General features: G+C 50.3%; 5 protein-coding genes across 5 annotated transcripts; 3 read left to right on the plus strand and 2 right to left on the minus strand.

The window, feature by feature from the left end:
- Positions 1-540: 540 nt before the first annotated feature.
- On the plus strand, positions 541-1,757 carry BBK36DRAFT_1122211 (Clavaminate synthase-like protein; the record flags this gene model as incomplete). The annotated part of the gene is made up of 3 exons (XM_024890922.1): positions 541-702; positions 779-931; positions 1,002-1,757. The coding sequence occupies 3 exons, from the start codon at positions 541-543 to the stop codon at positions 1,755-1,757; spliced, it is 1,071 nt and encodes a 356-aa protein (XP_024748518.1).
- A 924-nt stretch (positions 1,758-2,681) lies between these two features.
- BBK36DRAFT_1142195 (hypothetical protein) lies at positions 2,682-6,603 on the plus strand (the record flags this gene model as incomplete). The annotated part of the gene is made up of 6 exons (XM_024893508.1): positions 2,682-2,954; positions 3,036-3,231; positions 3,298-3,435; positions 3,491-4,779; positions 5,008-5,302; positions 5,537-6,603. The coding sequence occupies 6 exons, from the start codon at positions 2,682-2,684 to the stop codon at positions 6,601-6,603; spliced, it is 3,258 nt and encodes a 1,085-aa protein (XP_024748519.1).
- A 270-nt stretch (positions 6,604-6,873) lies between these two features.
- On the plus strand, positions 6,874-9,594 carry BBK36DRAFT_1135690 (Adenylosuccinate synthetase; the record flags this gene model as incomplete). The annotated part of the gene is made up of 23 exons (XM_024892730.1): positions 6,874-6,897; positions 6,958-6,973; positions 7,133-7,185; positions 7,260-7,288; positions 7,355-7,375; positions 7,428-7,466; positions 7,524-7,560; positions 7,618-7,667; positions 7,729-7,759; positions 7,818-7,878; positions 7,934-7,992; positions 8,050-8,287; positions 8,349-8,377; positions 8,442-8,470; positions 8,526-8,648; positions 8,704-8,740; positions 8,795-8,833; positions 8,970-8,978; positions 9,035-9,070; positions 9,141-9,209; positions 9,263-9,403; positions 9,460-9,486; positions 9,541-9,594. Exons 1-23 carry the CDS (start codon positions 6,883-6,885, stop codon positions 9,592-9,594), a joined length of 1,242 nt encoding a protein of 413 aa, XP_024748520.1. The 5' UTR covers positions 6,874-6,882.
- Positions 9,595-9,892: 298 nt separating this feature from the next.
- On the minus strand, positions 9,893-11,803 carry BBK36DRAFT_1121708 (hypothetical protein; the record flags this gene model as incomplete). Its single annotated transcript, XM_024890858.1, has 1 exon — positions 9,893-11,803. The coding sequence occupies one exon, from the start codon at positions 11,801-11,803 to the stop codon at positions 9,893-9,895; it is 1,911 nt and encodes a 636-aa protein (XP_024748521.1).
- A 1,007-nt stretch (positions 11,804-12,810) lies between these two features.
- On the minus strand, positions 12,811-14,906 carry BBK36DRAFT_1169955 (hypothetical protein; the record flags this gene model as incomplete). Its single annotated transcript, XM_024895390.1, has 2 exons — positions 12,811-14,599; positions 14,632-14,906. 2 exons carry the CDS (start codon positions 14,904-14,906, stop codon positions 12,811-12,813), a joined length of 2,064 nt encoding a protein of 687 aa, XP_024748522.1.
- Positions 14,907-15,424: the final 518 nt, after the last annotated feature.

Here is a 15,424-nt window from a genome sequence, read left to right on the forward strand (position 1 = left end):
GATTACCCGGAGCCTGCTATCTGTTGGCATCCTGGCAACACAACCTGCTCGAGCCCCGGGAAATCTGCAAGAGATCGAGCGATGCACTCCTCTGATGAAAAACTCTAGGACTACATGCCATGTATATTGAGTTACCACAACATCGTCAGCTCCATCGGCTGAGCCAGATCTTCGATACGAGGATGGTGTGATAATATCGGTTTAGCTATGTCACCCTCGGCTCTGCCAACCTTGATAGCCCAAGTTACATCGAGGATGTTGTGATACCCCGTAGTAATCAAACATCAGCATCCAAGGATGAGTCCGCACATGACGCAACGCGAATATCTTTTACTGTTGTTTTCGTAAATGCCTTGGATGGGTTTATTATTCTTTCGCCGTGTGCTGATTATGACGTCGCCGATGAGAAGCGGAATTTGTCTATAAAGTGTCAAGTCAAGCGACTTCATCTAACGTACAAAGACAAATAAGATTCACATGGTCAAACTCATATACTTCAAGGCATAATCACACAGAGGCTTTGCTCGCAAACTCGTTACTATGGCAGTTTCTACTCTAGATTACAGCAAGTTCATCTCCGGGACCCCTGAGGAGCGCAAACAGTTTGCACATGACCTGCTCAGTAGCTTCGAGAAGACTGGATTTGCAAAGTTGAAGAACCATACTTTCAGTAATGACCAACTCCGAGAGCTGTTTCACTGGGTAAGCAAGACCTCGTGGGAGTTTCTGATACAAGCAGCATCACCAGCGTCCTAACCGAGCTTTCTTAAACTTCCAGGGTCACTCGTTTTTCAACCAGCCTCTAGAGGACAAGAATACTATCCCAAATGCGCCTGGGCCTAGGCCTATGCGTGGCTACACGCCTTGGCGAGTAGAGGAGGTCGGAAAGCTGCACCATGATGAGAAAGTCCGCATCTTGAGAGACTCGAAGGTAAGGCACCTCACGACTCTTTCCCTGACTATAGTTCTGTGATACTGACCGGCTAATTCTGAATAATCAGGAGCACTTTGACCAGGGTCCTTCTGACGACGTGGAATTCCCCAACAAATGGCCCACAGCGTCCAGCCTGTCCGGCTTCCGCCCCTTTATGGAAGCCTTCTACCAGCAGTGCAATGATGTCTGCCTAACCCTGATGCATGCCCTCGAAGTCGCCTGGGACATTGACGACGGGTCTCTCGTTGCTCGGTGCGCCCCCAGCGCCACTGACATGCGACTTACACACTATCCTGAAATCGCCGTCGATGAGCTGCAGACGGGACGCACCACCCGCATTGCCCCCCACACGGACTTTGGCCCCATCACCTTGCTGTTCCAGGACAGCACCGGCGGGCTGGAGATTGAAGACCGCAGCGCCAACCAGTTTGTTCCCCTGCCGCCGACTGACACGACTGAGATGATTCTCAATGTCGGCGACACGTTGACCCGCTGGACCAATGGAAGAATCACCGGAGGCATGCACCAGGTTGCTGTGCCCGAGGCAATGAGGGGGAAGAGTGGATTGGTGATTCCGTCTCGGATGTTTATGGCTTATCTGTTCAAGGCTGGACGTGATACGTCCGTTGGACCGCTGCCTAAGTTTGTCTCTGAGAAGGAGCCTGCAATCTATCCTGACATTACCGCTCTTGAGTTTCAGCGCTGGAGGAACAGCATTGTTTATAATCTTGACAAGGAGGAAGATAGTGTCAAGTATAATGGGCATGCTGGCAAGCCCGTGGCGGCGGCGGGCCTCCAGCAACTCCACGCTATCCGCGCTTAAGTTTCAATGTTCATTCAGATGTAACTACCTATCAAACCGTATCGATATATTTTATGAAGAGCAAGTTGAAAAAGTGGACGTCGCCCAGATTGCTGCTGGCGGTCAGGGTGATGATCATGGCGCAGAAGCATTAGACATTGCCATACATTTGCTTGAGCCGCATATCAGAAGACCGATATATTTTGCTGAAGCTTTACTACTACACGTATGCATGGATGCGTAGAATACCAAAAATAAAAGCTGAGGACAAAAAGTGCAAGGGTTGTGGTTGTCTGTCTGTGATGTGACTGGCGGTCGCATCAAACCGCCTGCAAGTCGAGGGTAGATGACCACACGTCAGGTGGCTCTGCAAGGCGACAACGTCTAAAGCCACGAAAACGTGTCACCACTGCCACTTCTTGCAATATAAGCCACAGGGGTTCTGCCAGCCAATTAAATGCCTCCACCATTTCTTCCATCAAGCTCACGAATGAAGGGTGCAGTTTGCTCACCGAACTCATAAGCAAGGCTTTAAGGGAATGCGTTTACCGCTTCTACTACCGTAATCGCAGGAAGAGAAACTTGGGCAGGGTTTGGGCATCGAGGTAAGGTAATTCTGAGCTGAGAATTCTGCATATACCGATGGCCCTGTCGCTGTGTGTGTGCCCAGAAGAAAGCCACGAAGCATGCATGAGGCTTTCTCAATGTGCCCGCAGGGCAAACAATTATTCGCACAAGGTACCCACGACAGAAGTAATCTAGGATTGAGAAATATATATGTATCGTGTATGGATATCAGTGCATTTAGATTTTCGTCTGAACCAAGCACACTTTTGCATCCTCAATAGCAGGTAGCGCGATATGGCGTCTCATACCACTTCTCAGGCCGCAGGCCATCCGGCGACGAACGTGTCCGCCGAAGAGGCTGCCATCACAGCAGCCAAAATGGCGTATGACAAGCTCAAGAAAATGGCCGGCAAGAAAAAGAAGAAATCATTTCAGACACACCTGCATTCCGCGACGACGGTTGAAGACATGATGGACTGCCTCCAAAAAGCTTATGACAACCACAAAAAGCGGGCATCCTTCAAGTTGCTGGCTCAGTTCCAGAAGCACTCGGAGTGGCTGGGGAAGCTTTTCGAGGCTATTGATGGTGTCGTTCAAGCGAACACTGCAATTCCATGTTCTATCTGGTCGCCGTTGCGGTTATGCTTGCAGGTAAGCATACCACATCTATAGGATCCTCACCTGCCTTTTACGGGGTTTGTGGGATAGCGCTCTAATTACATTTATCAACAGGTTTCCAATTGCCACTCGATCATTGCCGAGCAATTAGTTGTCATGATTGATACAATTCATCAAACCATGGGTCGTATCAATATATACAAGCAATTACCACCGAACCCGGCGCTTTACACTGCCCTGCTCAGTGTATTCACTGATGTTGTCAACTTCTGCTATATCTCCCTCGATTTATTCAACCACAGTGTGTTTGGTAGGTAATCCCCGGGCAATATACTGACTATGCCATAATATTTCTGACTCCTATACTCTCCCGTAGTCCGTCTTTTCAAGCTTCTCGTTAGCCCGGCAAAGAAGAAGTTCCAAGGTGTTATTGATGATCTACGACGCCATACCGAACACCTGGACCTCACTGCGAATGCCGTAGAACACATGGAAATGAGGCAATTCAGAGAAGGTACGTGTATCTTTGATACCACTCAGCGTCATTCCTCTTACTGACCGCGAAACAGAGGCCCGGGTAGAATCCCGGCTGGAAAACTGGCTCCGAGCATTGGACTCTCCTAACATGAGGCAGAGGAAAGAGGATATGCTCAAAGACCAGGTGAAAGGCACTTGTGATTGGATTTTGTCACACGAAAACTTCAAAACCTGGAAGACGACAAAGGATATTCGAGAGCGACTACTTTGTGTTTCCGGAAAAAGCGGTTGTGGAAAGAGCTTCCTTGCTGCATCAGTCATCGACCACCTGGCTGCAGAAGCTCAAAACAACAGGATCTTCTACTTGTTCTTCTCGGAGAAAGGCAATAAGTACAGAGCCCCTGAAGATACCTTGGCGCGATCCGCTCTGTCACAGATTCTTCAAGAGCTTCAGGGAGACCAGCGCGAAGTCGAGCTCGCTTCGTTGTTGGATCAGATGAATAAGTTCAGCGATCCTACGACCACAGATCTTTGGATGACAGTTCTGAAAGCCATGGAAAGCTCTCACGAGCCGGCATTCTGGGTCATTGATGGCCTCGACGAATGCCTGGATGGACAAAGCCCTTTGGGCGACGAACGCAAACTTGACGATGCGATAACAAGGCTGATGGGATATTTCACGGAGCTTCTGACGAGACATGCCCCCTCTCGGGTGATGGTACTTGGACGGCCGCATGCGGTGAATGCCATGAAGGAAGAAAAGCTTCCATATTTGTCGATTGCCATCGACGACAACATGATCGTCGACGATCTCAACAGATACATTGAGGCGAAGACAAGAGAGAGTTCATTTTTGGGCCAAGAGACACAAAAACGTCTCCTCCAAAATATCAGCAAGACTTTTCTTGAGAAGTCACAAGGCACCTTTCTCTGGGTGCAATTGGTGATGAGCGATATCCAGACTTGGGCGTCCTCTGATGAGGTTGACTCCGCACTCTGCACCCTACCGAATGGCCTGAGGGCCAGATACAACCAGATGGCACGGAGGCTGGAGAACTCCAAGGCGTATGACATTGAAGTTGCCAACCAGATTTTCGGATTTCTTACCACGGCCGGAAGACCATTAGATGTTGAAGAACTTCAATACGCGCAGGGGATGGCCCGCTGGATAGAGAAGAAGGCAAAAGGGAAGGCGACCTTGAAAGAGTGCCTCATCTATGGACCAGAGAAGAAGTTTCTGGACCTCTGCGGAGGATTCGTCCATATCCAGCATGGCAAGGTCATATTTGTGCATTTATCTGCAAAGGAATACTTGCTGGAGTTTGCCGTGGAAACCAAATTCAAGGTTGATCTCATCGCTTCGCACGAACTTTTCAGCAAAGTTTGTATGGAATACCTCATCATTCATGGAGATGATGTCATTCAGACTGAAGATAGAAGTATCTCTCGCGAGTCAACGGCAGATACACTGCCTCTTATGGCGTATGCCACACGCCATCTCATACATCACCTCACCAGATCTGGTGCCCTGGAAGCAAACAAACAAGGACGGATGCTGCAATTTATTCAAACGAATGGCTTCTCAAATTGGCTCAATAATTTGTTGAAGTCATGTTTCGATTTTGGCTTCTTGCATGGCTTGGAAGAGGACTTGACGATTTTTCTGAGAGGGCTGCAGTCAAGTGATCTCAGGAAATTGAGCGCCGTACCCTGGGATACCGCCGTTTCCAAAATCAGCCGAGACTTCTATACAAGAAGCCAGACACCAAAGCTACATGGTGCCAAAAGCCAGAATATGGAAGTTCTTGATTCCCTCCTCGATATGCTGTCAAACAAAGACTCAATAAGCGATACAGACGACGAAGACGCGCTTGAATCAGATTATCCCACGCCGCCGGTTACAAGTATAGATTTTCGGCACATCGCGACATTTTTGGAGAACAATAACGCCCTTCCCATTGCACCGACCTTAACAGCTCTTGGACCATTGCGCGCCTTACCCGTACTGAGATTAGTACCCCAAGCATTGGAAAAGATATTTGATCCATTGAAGAAACTTTGCCAATTGGTTGTGGCTAGCTCTGCAACCATACCCACGATCGTTCTTATTGGAATTGGCTTTCTGTACTTGGACTTAGGTAGGCATGATGAGGCGCTACCAATTTTCATGACCGCGAAAAGGAATCTGCGGGAAGACAATAGCCTTTTCAAATATTGGGTCGGCCTAGCTCTCGTGCAGCTGGGCGAGTCAGAAGAAGCAGAACCGCTTCTTCAAGATGCTGTTTCATCATCGAATCCGGTCATGAGAATTGCTGAACACCGGCAATGGCAGATACTTTGGCTCGGCCGTTCCCTTTTTAACCAGGTGAAATATGACGAAGCCGAAGATATGTTCAGACGAGGCATTTCCGAAGGGCAATCTCCACCAAATTCCGCAACTTTGTGTAACACCTTTTGGGTAGCAAGAACGCTTTTCTGCCAGGAACGGTATGAAGATGCGGCACAGCTGTTTATCTGGAGTGCTGATGAGCGAAGGAAAAGACCCGAGAAGATGACTCGTGGGTTTTCCTTGTATGGATCATTCGCCGGAATCGCCTGTGTCTTCTCGCAGAAGTACGCTTTAGCCGAAGAGACTCTCAAGAAGCATCTGGAGTTCATTCAGAGAACACTCAAAGGCGTCACTAGCGCGGAAATGAACACGCGGGTGTGGCTGTGCAGGGCGCTGAAATTACAAGAGAGGTATCTCGAAGCCGAATCAATACTTCGACCCGTCATTCAACAGCTGAAAGATCTGGAACTTCTCGACTTTACTGGTGAAAGCCTATATGAGACTGCAAGCACAGAGTCCGACAACGGAAGCGACTATAGAGGAAGCTCGGAAGAGACATCTAGTGACATAGGGGAAGAAAGCACTTCTGAAGAAGACTTCACTGGCAGCGATGGCGAGGAAGACGACGACGTCGGCAACTACATGGATCAGGACGAGGACGATGCAAGCCAACATGGCAAACAAGTTAGTAGAGTAGCTAACCCTTACATTTACAGCGGTCGTTATGCTTATGACTATGAGGAGGATGGGTACGACATATCCTGGGACTATCGGGAAATAGGTGAAGAGCTCTGCAGAAATGGCCACCCAGTCCTGGCCAAAGAAGTCTTTGATCTTCTCGGGATTGATGCAGAGGAAAGGGCAGAAGCAGATTGATTGGAGTGAAAATAAAAACAAGCTTCAATCGGCGATGCAGCTCCAGTCGTGTGTGATATGCGTGGATGTATGACTCCTAGGGGGACGCTATTCGTAACTGGCGTAAAAATGTGCGGCTCCGGCCGCCGGCTATGAAAAGCTCAATGATCGGAGGTTGATGAAATCTTTAGCGGAGCGATAAGATAACAAAGAAAGCTTGCAGTGACGCCGTGCGCCAAAATCTTGCATCTTTGCAACCAACGAGAATCTGCGCGAGCAACAAAACAACCGGAAGAAGCCATGGCTACAATCATTGTGAGTCGCCGCGACTTGATGCTTGATGCAATACAGGAGCTGACATTGTTTCCTCAACAGCTGGGCGCCCAATGGGGTTTGTGCCGCTTCCATTCGCAGCCGCATTTGGCCGACATCGCGATGCGCTAACATGACGATTGTGACTCTGCAGGCGACGAAGGCGTACGAACGACCACCTGCGCAATGCCGCTGTTCCTGGGCCTCTGTTTGCTGACGATGGCGACTCGATAGAAAGGAAAATTGACCGACATTCTTGCCCCCGAAGCGCAGCTTTGCGCGCGAGCTGCTGTGAGCCTTGCCATGGACCGACCCCTATAATATCCATATTCTTTGCGAGAATGACGAGCTGAGACGACCTCTAGGGCGGGCACAACGCGGGCCACTCCATTGTGTAAGTCGACGGCTCCCGTTGCCTCTTAAAGCTTGACCTTGAGTTGCTGACCACGGCTTTCAACAGTGCCAATGGCGTGTCGTACAGGTATGCGCAGTCGAGAACCGTCTCGTCCAAGGGCACGACTAACAGCCGCCAGCTTCCACTTGCTTCCTTCAGGCCTGGTCAACCCCAACTGGTATGTCCACCATTGATGGATAACTCGGAAGCGGAGAGACTAACTGTCTGATCATAGCCTGAACCTCATCGGCTCTGCGGTGGTCGCCCACATTGTTCGTCTCCTAGTATCTGCCAGTCAAGCAGTTCACCCAGCTAACACCGTCGCGTAGCCCTCTTTCTTCAAGGAGCTTGAGGAGCTTGAGCGCAAAGGACTCTCCAAGTATGTCTGGCTGAGTCAATCTCCCATCAGATAGAGGCCATGTCCGCTGACCGAACCACAGCGTCCATGAGCGAATCTTCATAAGCGATCGAGTAAGGATGATAATCCATAGAAAAGCGAGCTGATAACTAATCACTCGGATTGCAATAGGTTCACATAGATCTGGATCTCCATGTTGCCGTCGACGGACTCGAGGAATTGGAACTCGGAGGTGAGCGAATTCAATTGGAACAGACCAGGCATAATAGACCACTCACATCCACCAGATCGCAAGGTCGGAACGACAGGCCGAGGAATTGGCCCGTGCTACAGCACAAAAGCTGCGGTAAGAGACTGACTCAATTATCTGGCCAATGAACGTTCTCCTCTGAGACAAGTATAGCGAAGTGGAATCCGACTGGCCGAAGTCTTCAACGAGCAGGTCTTCGAGCAGAAGCTCCGACGACTTGCGGCAGGCTTCCAGAAGCGATACGGCGACCTGCTCAAATACGATGTTGAGGAGGAGATTGCCCGCTTCAAGGAGTACCGTCCCAAGCTTGCCAAGTACACTGTCGATGCCATTGCTTTCATGAAGCAGGCACAGGAGAAGAACATGAAGATCCTTTGCGAAGGAGCAAATGGTGAGCCCCTAAGTTCTTCCTCTGTGTCCTCTCATTCGCGTCTCTAATACAATGTGATTAGCTCTCATGCTGGATCTTGACTGGGGTTCAGTAAGTCAAACTCGGCGGAATGCTACTGCGTCTCATTGAATGCATGCTTATTGCCTCTGAACAGTACCCCTACGTCACTAGCAGCTCTACTGGGTTCGTACCAACAAGGCCCTCATATTCCTATGCCATCCATACTGACCCGTAATAGCATCGGCGGCATGGTCACTGGACTTGCTCTCGACATCAGGAAGATCGGTGAGGTTATCGGCGTGGTCAAGGCCTATACCACCCGTGTAGGCTCTGGAGCTTTCAAGACCGAGGACCTCGGAGAGTATGGCTCCCCTCCGCCCCTTTGAGCACATGAAGATAGCTAATCACCCTACCAGAATCGGCAACGAGCTGCAGCAACGAGGCCGCGAATGGGTAAAACTCGATCATCTTCATTTGGCCGGGGTACAAACCACTGACTGGCCTTAGGGAACTTCCACTGGTCGAACTCGTCGATGCGGATGGTTAGTATCACCCCTTCAGAGAACTGTGATGAGTAGCCATGACTGACTAAAGCAGGCTTGGTATGTGGACTTTTCCACCCACCTCACTCTCTCTGGGGCTTGCTATTGACTAAGACTCTGCAGACCTGGTCGTTGTCAAGTACACCACGGTATAGATGATCTACCCCTGCGCGAACACATGGAGCTGCTCTCTGACACATCACAGGACGTCAACCACTACACGGCGCTTAACCTCACAAAGGTAGCATCTCTGCTTTTCTATCTGACTATAAATTAGAAGAATGGTAGCTGACTCGAGGTTAACCGTGCAGCTCGATGTTTTGGACACCTTCCGTACAATCAAGATCGCTATTGCGTACAAGGACCCCGAGACCGGCGAGGTAGGCCTCTACCTTTGTCCTGACCAAGTTAGAGATATGCTTACACACTGTAGGAACTCGAGTCGTATCCCGCATCCCTGGACATCCTCGACCGCGCCGAGGTCGTCTACCACGAGATGCCTGGTTGGAACACGTCGACTACCAACGCAAAGACCTGGGAGGATCTTCCCAAGGAAGCCCAAGACTACATCTTGGTTAGCAGCGTCGTTTCTCCTCCTTTGTTCAAAATGTGCTAACCCATCAACACCAGTACATTGAGAAGTTTGTTGGTGTCAAGGTATGCATACATTGGAGCTTAATGTTCATGCGTTTTCATACTAACAATCCACAGATCAAGTGGGTCGGTACTGGCCCAGACCGCGAGGCCATGATCACCCGATTCTAGACGGCATCTACCAATGGCATAGACACGGGTGAGGTAGCAAGAAGAGCACCTACTTGCCTACCTATCTGCTCTGAGAATGTAAAAGTACGTATAAGAAAAACACAAAAACCTGGTGTTGGTGAAGCTAGAAGAGCATTCTAGAGGCCTTGGATCAGATACGTCTGATTCGGGGGATAAAATAAAGACAAGCAGCTTTTCTGATGATCAAAGGGTCCGCTGTCGGACATGTACTACTCGTGACGATTCTTGCGCGTAAATACCTTACAAAATTGATCTTTCAGACAAGCCATTATGCCATCTACTCTTCGCTCTTGCGACGCAGTTCCTCTTTAAAATCTCTCCGAAACTCTCGAGCCTCCTGCCGCGCCTTTGTGCCCGCTTCGCGCGCCTTACCTTTCAGGTCAACAATCGCCGAACCAAATGCGCGCTTGGAACCATCACTCGTCTGCGTCTTTGGCTCTCGAGGTCTTAGAAAGTATCTTTTGGCGGAGTCTCCGGCAGCAAAGAGACGCTTCATCTTCCTCGCCAGCTTTGTGCCAGCGGACAGCTCTTTCTGAGGCTTGGTGCTGTGCAAAGACGGGGAGATAGAGCTTTCGTCAACTTGCTGTATCTCGGATTGATGGACGTCGCTGTCGTAGCCAGTCATCTCTGTAGGACTCTCGCAGATTTGGGGCGGAGGTATGAATATGGCTGCTGTTGACATGCCGGGTGAAACAGTAGACGGTTCTTCGTCAACCGCCTCCCTGGGCCCTCTCATGAGCTCCCCAAGTCTCAGGACAGAAAAGTCACACATCTGCTTGACCACTCGATCATATGCTTCTGGCGAAAGCTTGTACTCCCCATTTTGCAGAGTATAAGCCGGCATCTGGACAAATTCCTCGACAGACGTGACCGTCTCGCGCACCGTGTCCCTGTTCGCAGCGAACCACTCTCTGTGGCCCCCTCTGCATTGAGAGCATTCCAAGACGCGAATGTTGGCGTGGCGGAGTATGATTTGAGATATCCTCTCCGCGTGAGGTGCACCGGCGAATCTTTTCGTCTCGTAGATGACTCGCGTGTTGGTGCCGTAGCAGTTATTAGGCTGGTGCAGGCGCTCTTCTGCGCTCTTGCTTGACCAGCCGATCTTGAAGAGCGACGGGTTCTCGTTGTGTTCGAGGATATAGACTACGCCTTCCTTCATCTTTTCTGATGTGGGATGGCTGTTGATGATTTGGAATACCGGTGAGTGGTCTCTTACCGATCCGTTGCGATGCAGGCCGGTGATCCCAAGCGCTTTGACGAAAGCATCTTCCCCGGTGCCGCTGTCTTCTTGGGGCAGTGCGTCGTGCATACCAAGGGTCAGAGCTGAGTCTTGCACTCTCTGATCATCATCTTGGGGAGTATTCTGGCGGGGAGCTTCATCTTGCACAGGCATCCTCACAGTGACACTTGGTTGACTAGAACCCGCCTGAACAAGAGGGGCTTGCTCGACAGCAACAACTTCATAGCGAAGCCTATTCTGACCAACCGTCCTCGTCTCAGGGACAGTTTCTTCAACAACAGTGACTTCTTCGACGATATCCTGAATCTCAAAAGCAGAAACTGTTCCATTGCGCAAGGGAGTATGATGGGGAGAGCTCATGAACGTGGTGTTGCTGGCCAGCGAACGAGTTTCCGCAACACTCTCGTTGAAAGAAGAGCTTCCATCGTCCGATGTTGCACTTGCTGACGATGGTACATGTACTCTGGGCGTCGAGGGGAGCATTTGGAGTGCTGCCGCCGTTATTGGCTGTATGACGGGCACGACGACGGGAGCATTGATCGGTTGTATAACAGCCGGCGCAGGCCTCGGCCTCGCAACCCGCGCAGGACGTTGCCGTACGCTGCGTCTATTCGCGATCCTTTCCCTCTTCCACTCGCTGAAAGCTTGACAGGCCACAGGGCGGTGCCACCTTTTGCAGTGCGTATAAGTGACAAAGGTCTCCATCTTATTGTAGAAGCTGTCCGTATCAGGACATTCCGTCATGTCACGGAACTCGGACAGCAGACTTGGGATTTGCCATCGTTCGTATTGCGTGCATGGGGGGTTTCTGCATCGTCCTCCGTCGCGCCTCTTTGCTCGACAGGTGGTGAAGTCGGAGTCTTGCGGGTTTGGACACACGTCCGTGTATCGTTGGATCTCTGTGAGTTCCTTGAAGACGGGATTTTGCCTTATTGTTCTGGGGGGCATTTTGATTGGGTACTTTATTAAAGTGGTATTTCTTGGATGATTGGGTTTTGATGCACTCTCAAGTTTCTCTTGGTGAGAAATTAAAGGGAGAGCTATCAGCGTATTAATGCACAGGATCGTGAGGCTGTGAGGCTGAAGAGGGCGCTTGACGAAACAGTTATTATGCATGTTGGTTGTGGCTTGCTGCATCTATCATGGGTCATGTCGTAGAGGGGCGGAATCCGTTGAAGATGGGCTTCTTCCCACTACCAACACGCGTATGCTGGGCATCGAATCAGGAAGGTCGCATACGAAAGCTGAATGTCGTACATGAAGTCCCAGGGAACCGGCACTCCGTCGTGATAACGGGCACTCCATACCTCACCAGTGGTGATATTCCTAGTTGATACACATTGTGCGGCACACGCCGTCTCGGAATCCCCCATCCCAAACTCAATTCATAAAGTCGCCAAATGTCATGAAGCACCACTTTCTCTAACAGACTTCCTGTTCATTAATCTGTTAAGGCACTGCCCAAGAGAAATGACAGCGCCAATGTAAGGCACGGATGTCCTAGGCTGTTCGAAGCCACGCACTCTTCATGAGCGGTTCCAATCAGCCTCCCCCGGTTGCCCACGGCTGGAATTCGTATTTTGCTCGAAACCGTCCAATTGCTTTTCATGAAAAAGAACTCTGGGCAGTGCAGGATTCCGATGTCAGTGCCTTGAAACGGGCTATGATTGCGGTCGCATTAGCTTAAGCCACTCTCGAGGTCCATCCTGGTCGACCATTCGGTCAGCGCTTAGATGATCCAATAGACTGTAGGCGACGTGGAGGCAGTTCAAGGCAGACTTTTTCAGCCCTTTGTATGGACTGGAGGCATCCAGTTGTTGATCACGATTCTCATCTCTGGATATCCAAGGTCTATCTCGACCCATTGGGGCTTCTTTTCCCTCTCTCTCTATGGGATTTATCTTCTACCCGTTCTTGGTAGAGCTCCTGTAATAAAGATGCTATCATTAAACTACCTAGAAGTCATCCTCATTATCATCTTCGCCCCCATCTCCGCCCATTGCGAACATGCGCCCCAGAAGTGTAGAGCCAGAGTCTCTCCGCCTAGTCAGAGGAACCGCAATGCGACGTCTGCCCTTCGTTGTCTGCACATCTCGAAAACCCATAGGCCGCTGCCCGCAGTAGATCCACTCCAGAGAAGGCAACGCGCGTGAGTATCGTTCTGCTTCCCGAAGCATGCGGTTACGATGAGCACATTCCCAGATCCGAACATCGCTGAACCGGGAATAATAGAACTCTATATCGTCGTCAGTCGATCCCTCATCCGTACGCAAAGTTGATGGGGGGCGGTCAAGGTATGGCCGCTGCATAGCAGTGACATAGTCACTCGATGTTATGAACTGATGATCGTAGTAGCCTTCAACAGCAGCCTCGGAAGCGCCTGGTTTACGGTAAGTATCTCGTGAAAATGCGAGTCTCTTGAGCTTTGCCAGTCCTCGGAGGTTCGACCGCACCATGTCGTGGTCGATTAGCCATTGATGGCGATCACTGTAGATGTCTCCGGCAGTGAGACACAGCTGCTCCAGCGACTTGATACTGCCAATGGCGGCTAGGGATTTCGCGGAAATGGTAGCAATGTTTGGCGATGTCTCCCTTGCAAGGCCCGGCCCACGCCATCCTAGTGAGAGGGAAGTGAGCTTCGTATATCTCCCACTCGAAAGGAGCGGAACAAGGAAACGGTCCATGAGCTGTGGCTCGCCGCTTTGCACGGAAAGTTTGCGAACATGAGGATGACACGAAATGAGATCTAAAATCGGAGGCGCCTCTGTCGCACCCACATAGCCAAAACACGACAAAACCAGCGTCTCGAGGTGGCGCATAGGCTGGCAGCCATGAATGGATTGTATCAAGGATTTTGAGATCCTGCCAGGTAACGCAAGGTGCCTTAGCGGCGCAGAGAGGAGTGAGCGCCAGGCAACAGTGTCGAAATCGTCAAAGCAGCCGGATAGATCAAGATACTGGAGCTGGTCAAAAACTACCGGCTCATGGCCGAACGTGAGAGATTGGTAGGGCGAAGAATCCGTGCATCGCAAGGTCAAACGCTCGAGAGTCGCACTGCAACGCTGCAGGAGAGTCTCCATAAAGGGTACCAAGTCTTTGCTTTCCCAATCCATGTCGTCGTCTTCGTAGAGTTCGTCGCCATCAAAAGAACCGTTATCTTCGCGGAGCTCGTCATCTTCGTCAAGCTCCTCTTCTTCGTCGACGTCCTCGTCTTCACCAAGGCTCTCATCTTCGTAGAGCTCCTCGTCTGCGTGGACCTTGTCATAGCATGCAGAGATGTCCAGATAAAGTGTTTCCAGTAACATGGCAGACGATCCCAGGGAGTCAAGGCAATATGGGTCGCCGATGTACGCCTTGCAAATCTTGAGATGGCGTAGAGGCAAATTCGTAACACATTTGAAGAAATTGCTGTCAAGACACATCCTATCGTACCATGAAACTGTCTCCAGATTGGGCATTGCACTCATGGCAGCCAGAATAGAAGCGTAGTGTGTTCCAAAGTAGTATTCTGTAGCTGCCTTGCGCAGTTCATCACGCTCCTGAGAGGTGACGGTCATGGCTGTATCACCCCAAATGGACTCGTAGAGATCGTTGTGTTCATGAGCGACGAAGTCGTGGTCGGAACGAACCGTCACTCTGCGGATACAGGATCCAATGAAGGGCGGGCGGATAATCGTGCCTGGTGTATCATGATTTTGTCTGGCATGTGCCTCCCTCATGAGATGGGATCGGAGCTGGTTTGATCTTGGATGATAGTCAAAGCATACGGAGCAAACTGACAGCAACGAGCCAACTGTCTGCAGTCGCTGTTGACCAAAGCCATGGCAGACAGTGCAGCTCTGTCATCCACCAGTAGATTCATGATTTCTCCGAGAATCTCTGGTGGCAGGGTAAAGAAGGGACTCTTCGACGCAGCCGGGCGGCCATCCATGGCGCTTGGTAGCGGGAGTGGCAGCAGTTTTGTTGCGTCTTCCTCTGTTCCAAACTCATCTTGCTCGTCGGCCGAGTACAGTGACCTCATGAGCCGCTTAACATCATGTCCCCCCAGCATGATGGCGAGGATATCTTGTAGCAGAATGAAGTGAGGGAAAGAAATGGCTAATCGGTGATAAGAGTGCTATGTTAATTCAATGAATGTGACGCCAAAAAAATCTACCAGAAATTTAGCTACATGTACCTGTAATGAGCCGACTCCGCACGTGATGCCTGACGGTGCCTGATCTACTTGTCCACTTAACCATGGTATCGTTGATCATGCACATCCTTGCCGTCTCTCGTTTGTTGATTTGATGTCTCTGATCCAGCCAATAAGGTAATATCCGGCTCTTGTTGACCAGCGATGTCGGCACTCTGACTGCAACAGATCATGGCTTTCAACCCTACGAGGTTACTCGCCCAAACATTACTATCACTTGGGGATACAAGGTGGCTCCTCTTCTCATTATTACCACAACTTGAGTGGACTTCTGACGAGCCTCAACAGATCATACCTCATTGGAATGACATTATCAATTGGTTAGAAGAGTCTCAATCAGTTATCTATCTCTCTCTGCTTTTGTTCTCGCCCTT

Source organism: Trichoderma citrinoviride, assembly GCF_003025115.1.
Source record: "Trichoderma citrinoviride strain TUCIM 6016 unplaced genomic scaffold BBK36scaffold_9, whole genome shotgun sequence".
Lineage (NCBI taxonomy): Eukaryota > Fungi > Ascomycota > Sordariomycetes > Hypocreales > Hypocreaceae > Trichoderma > Trichoderma citrinoviride.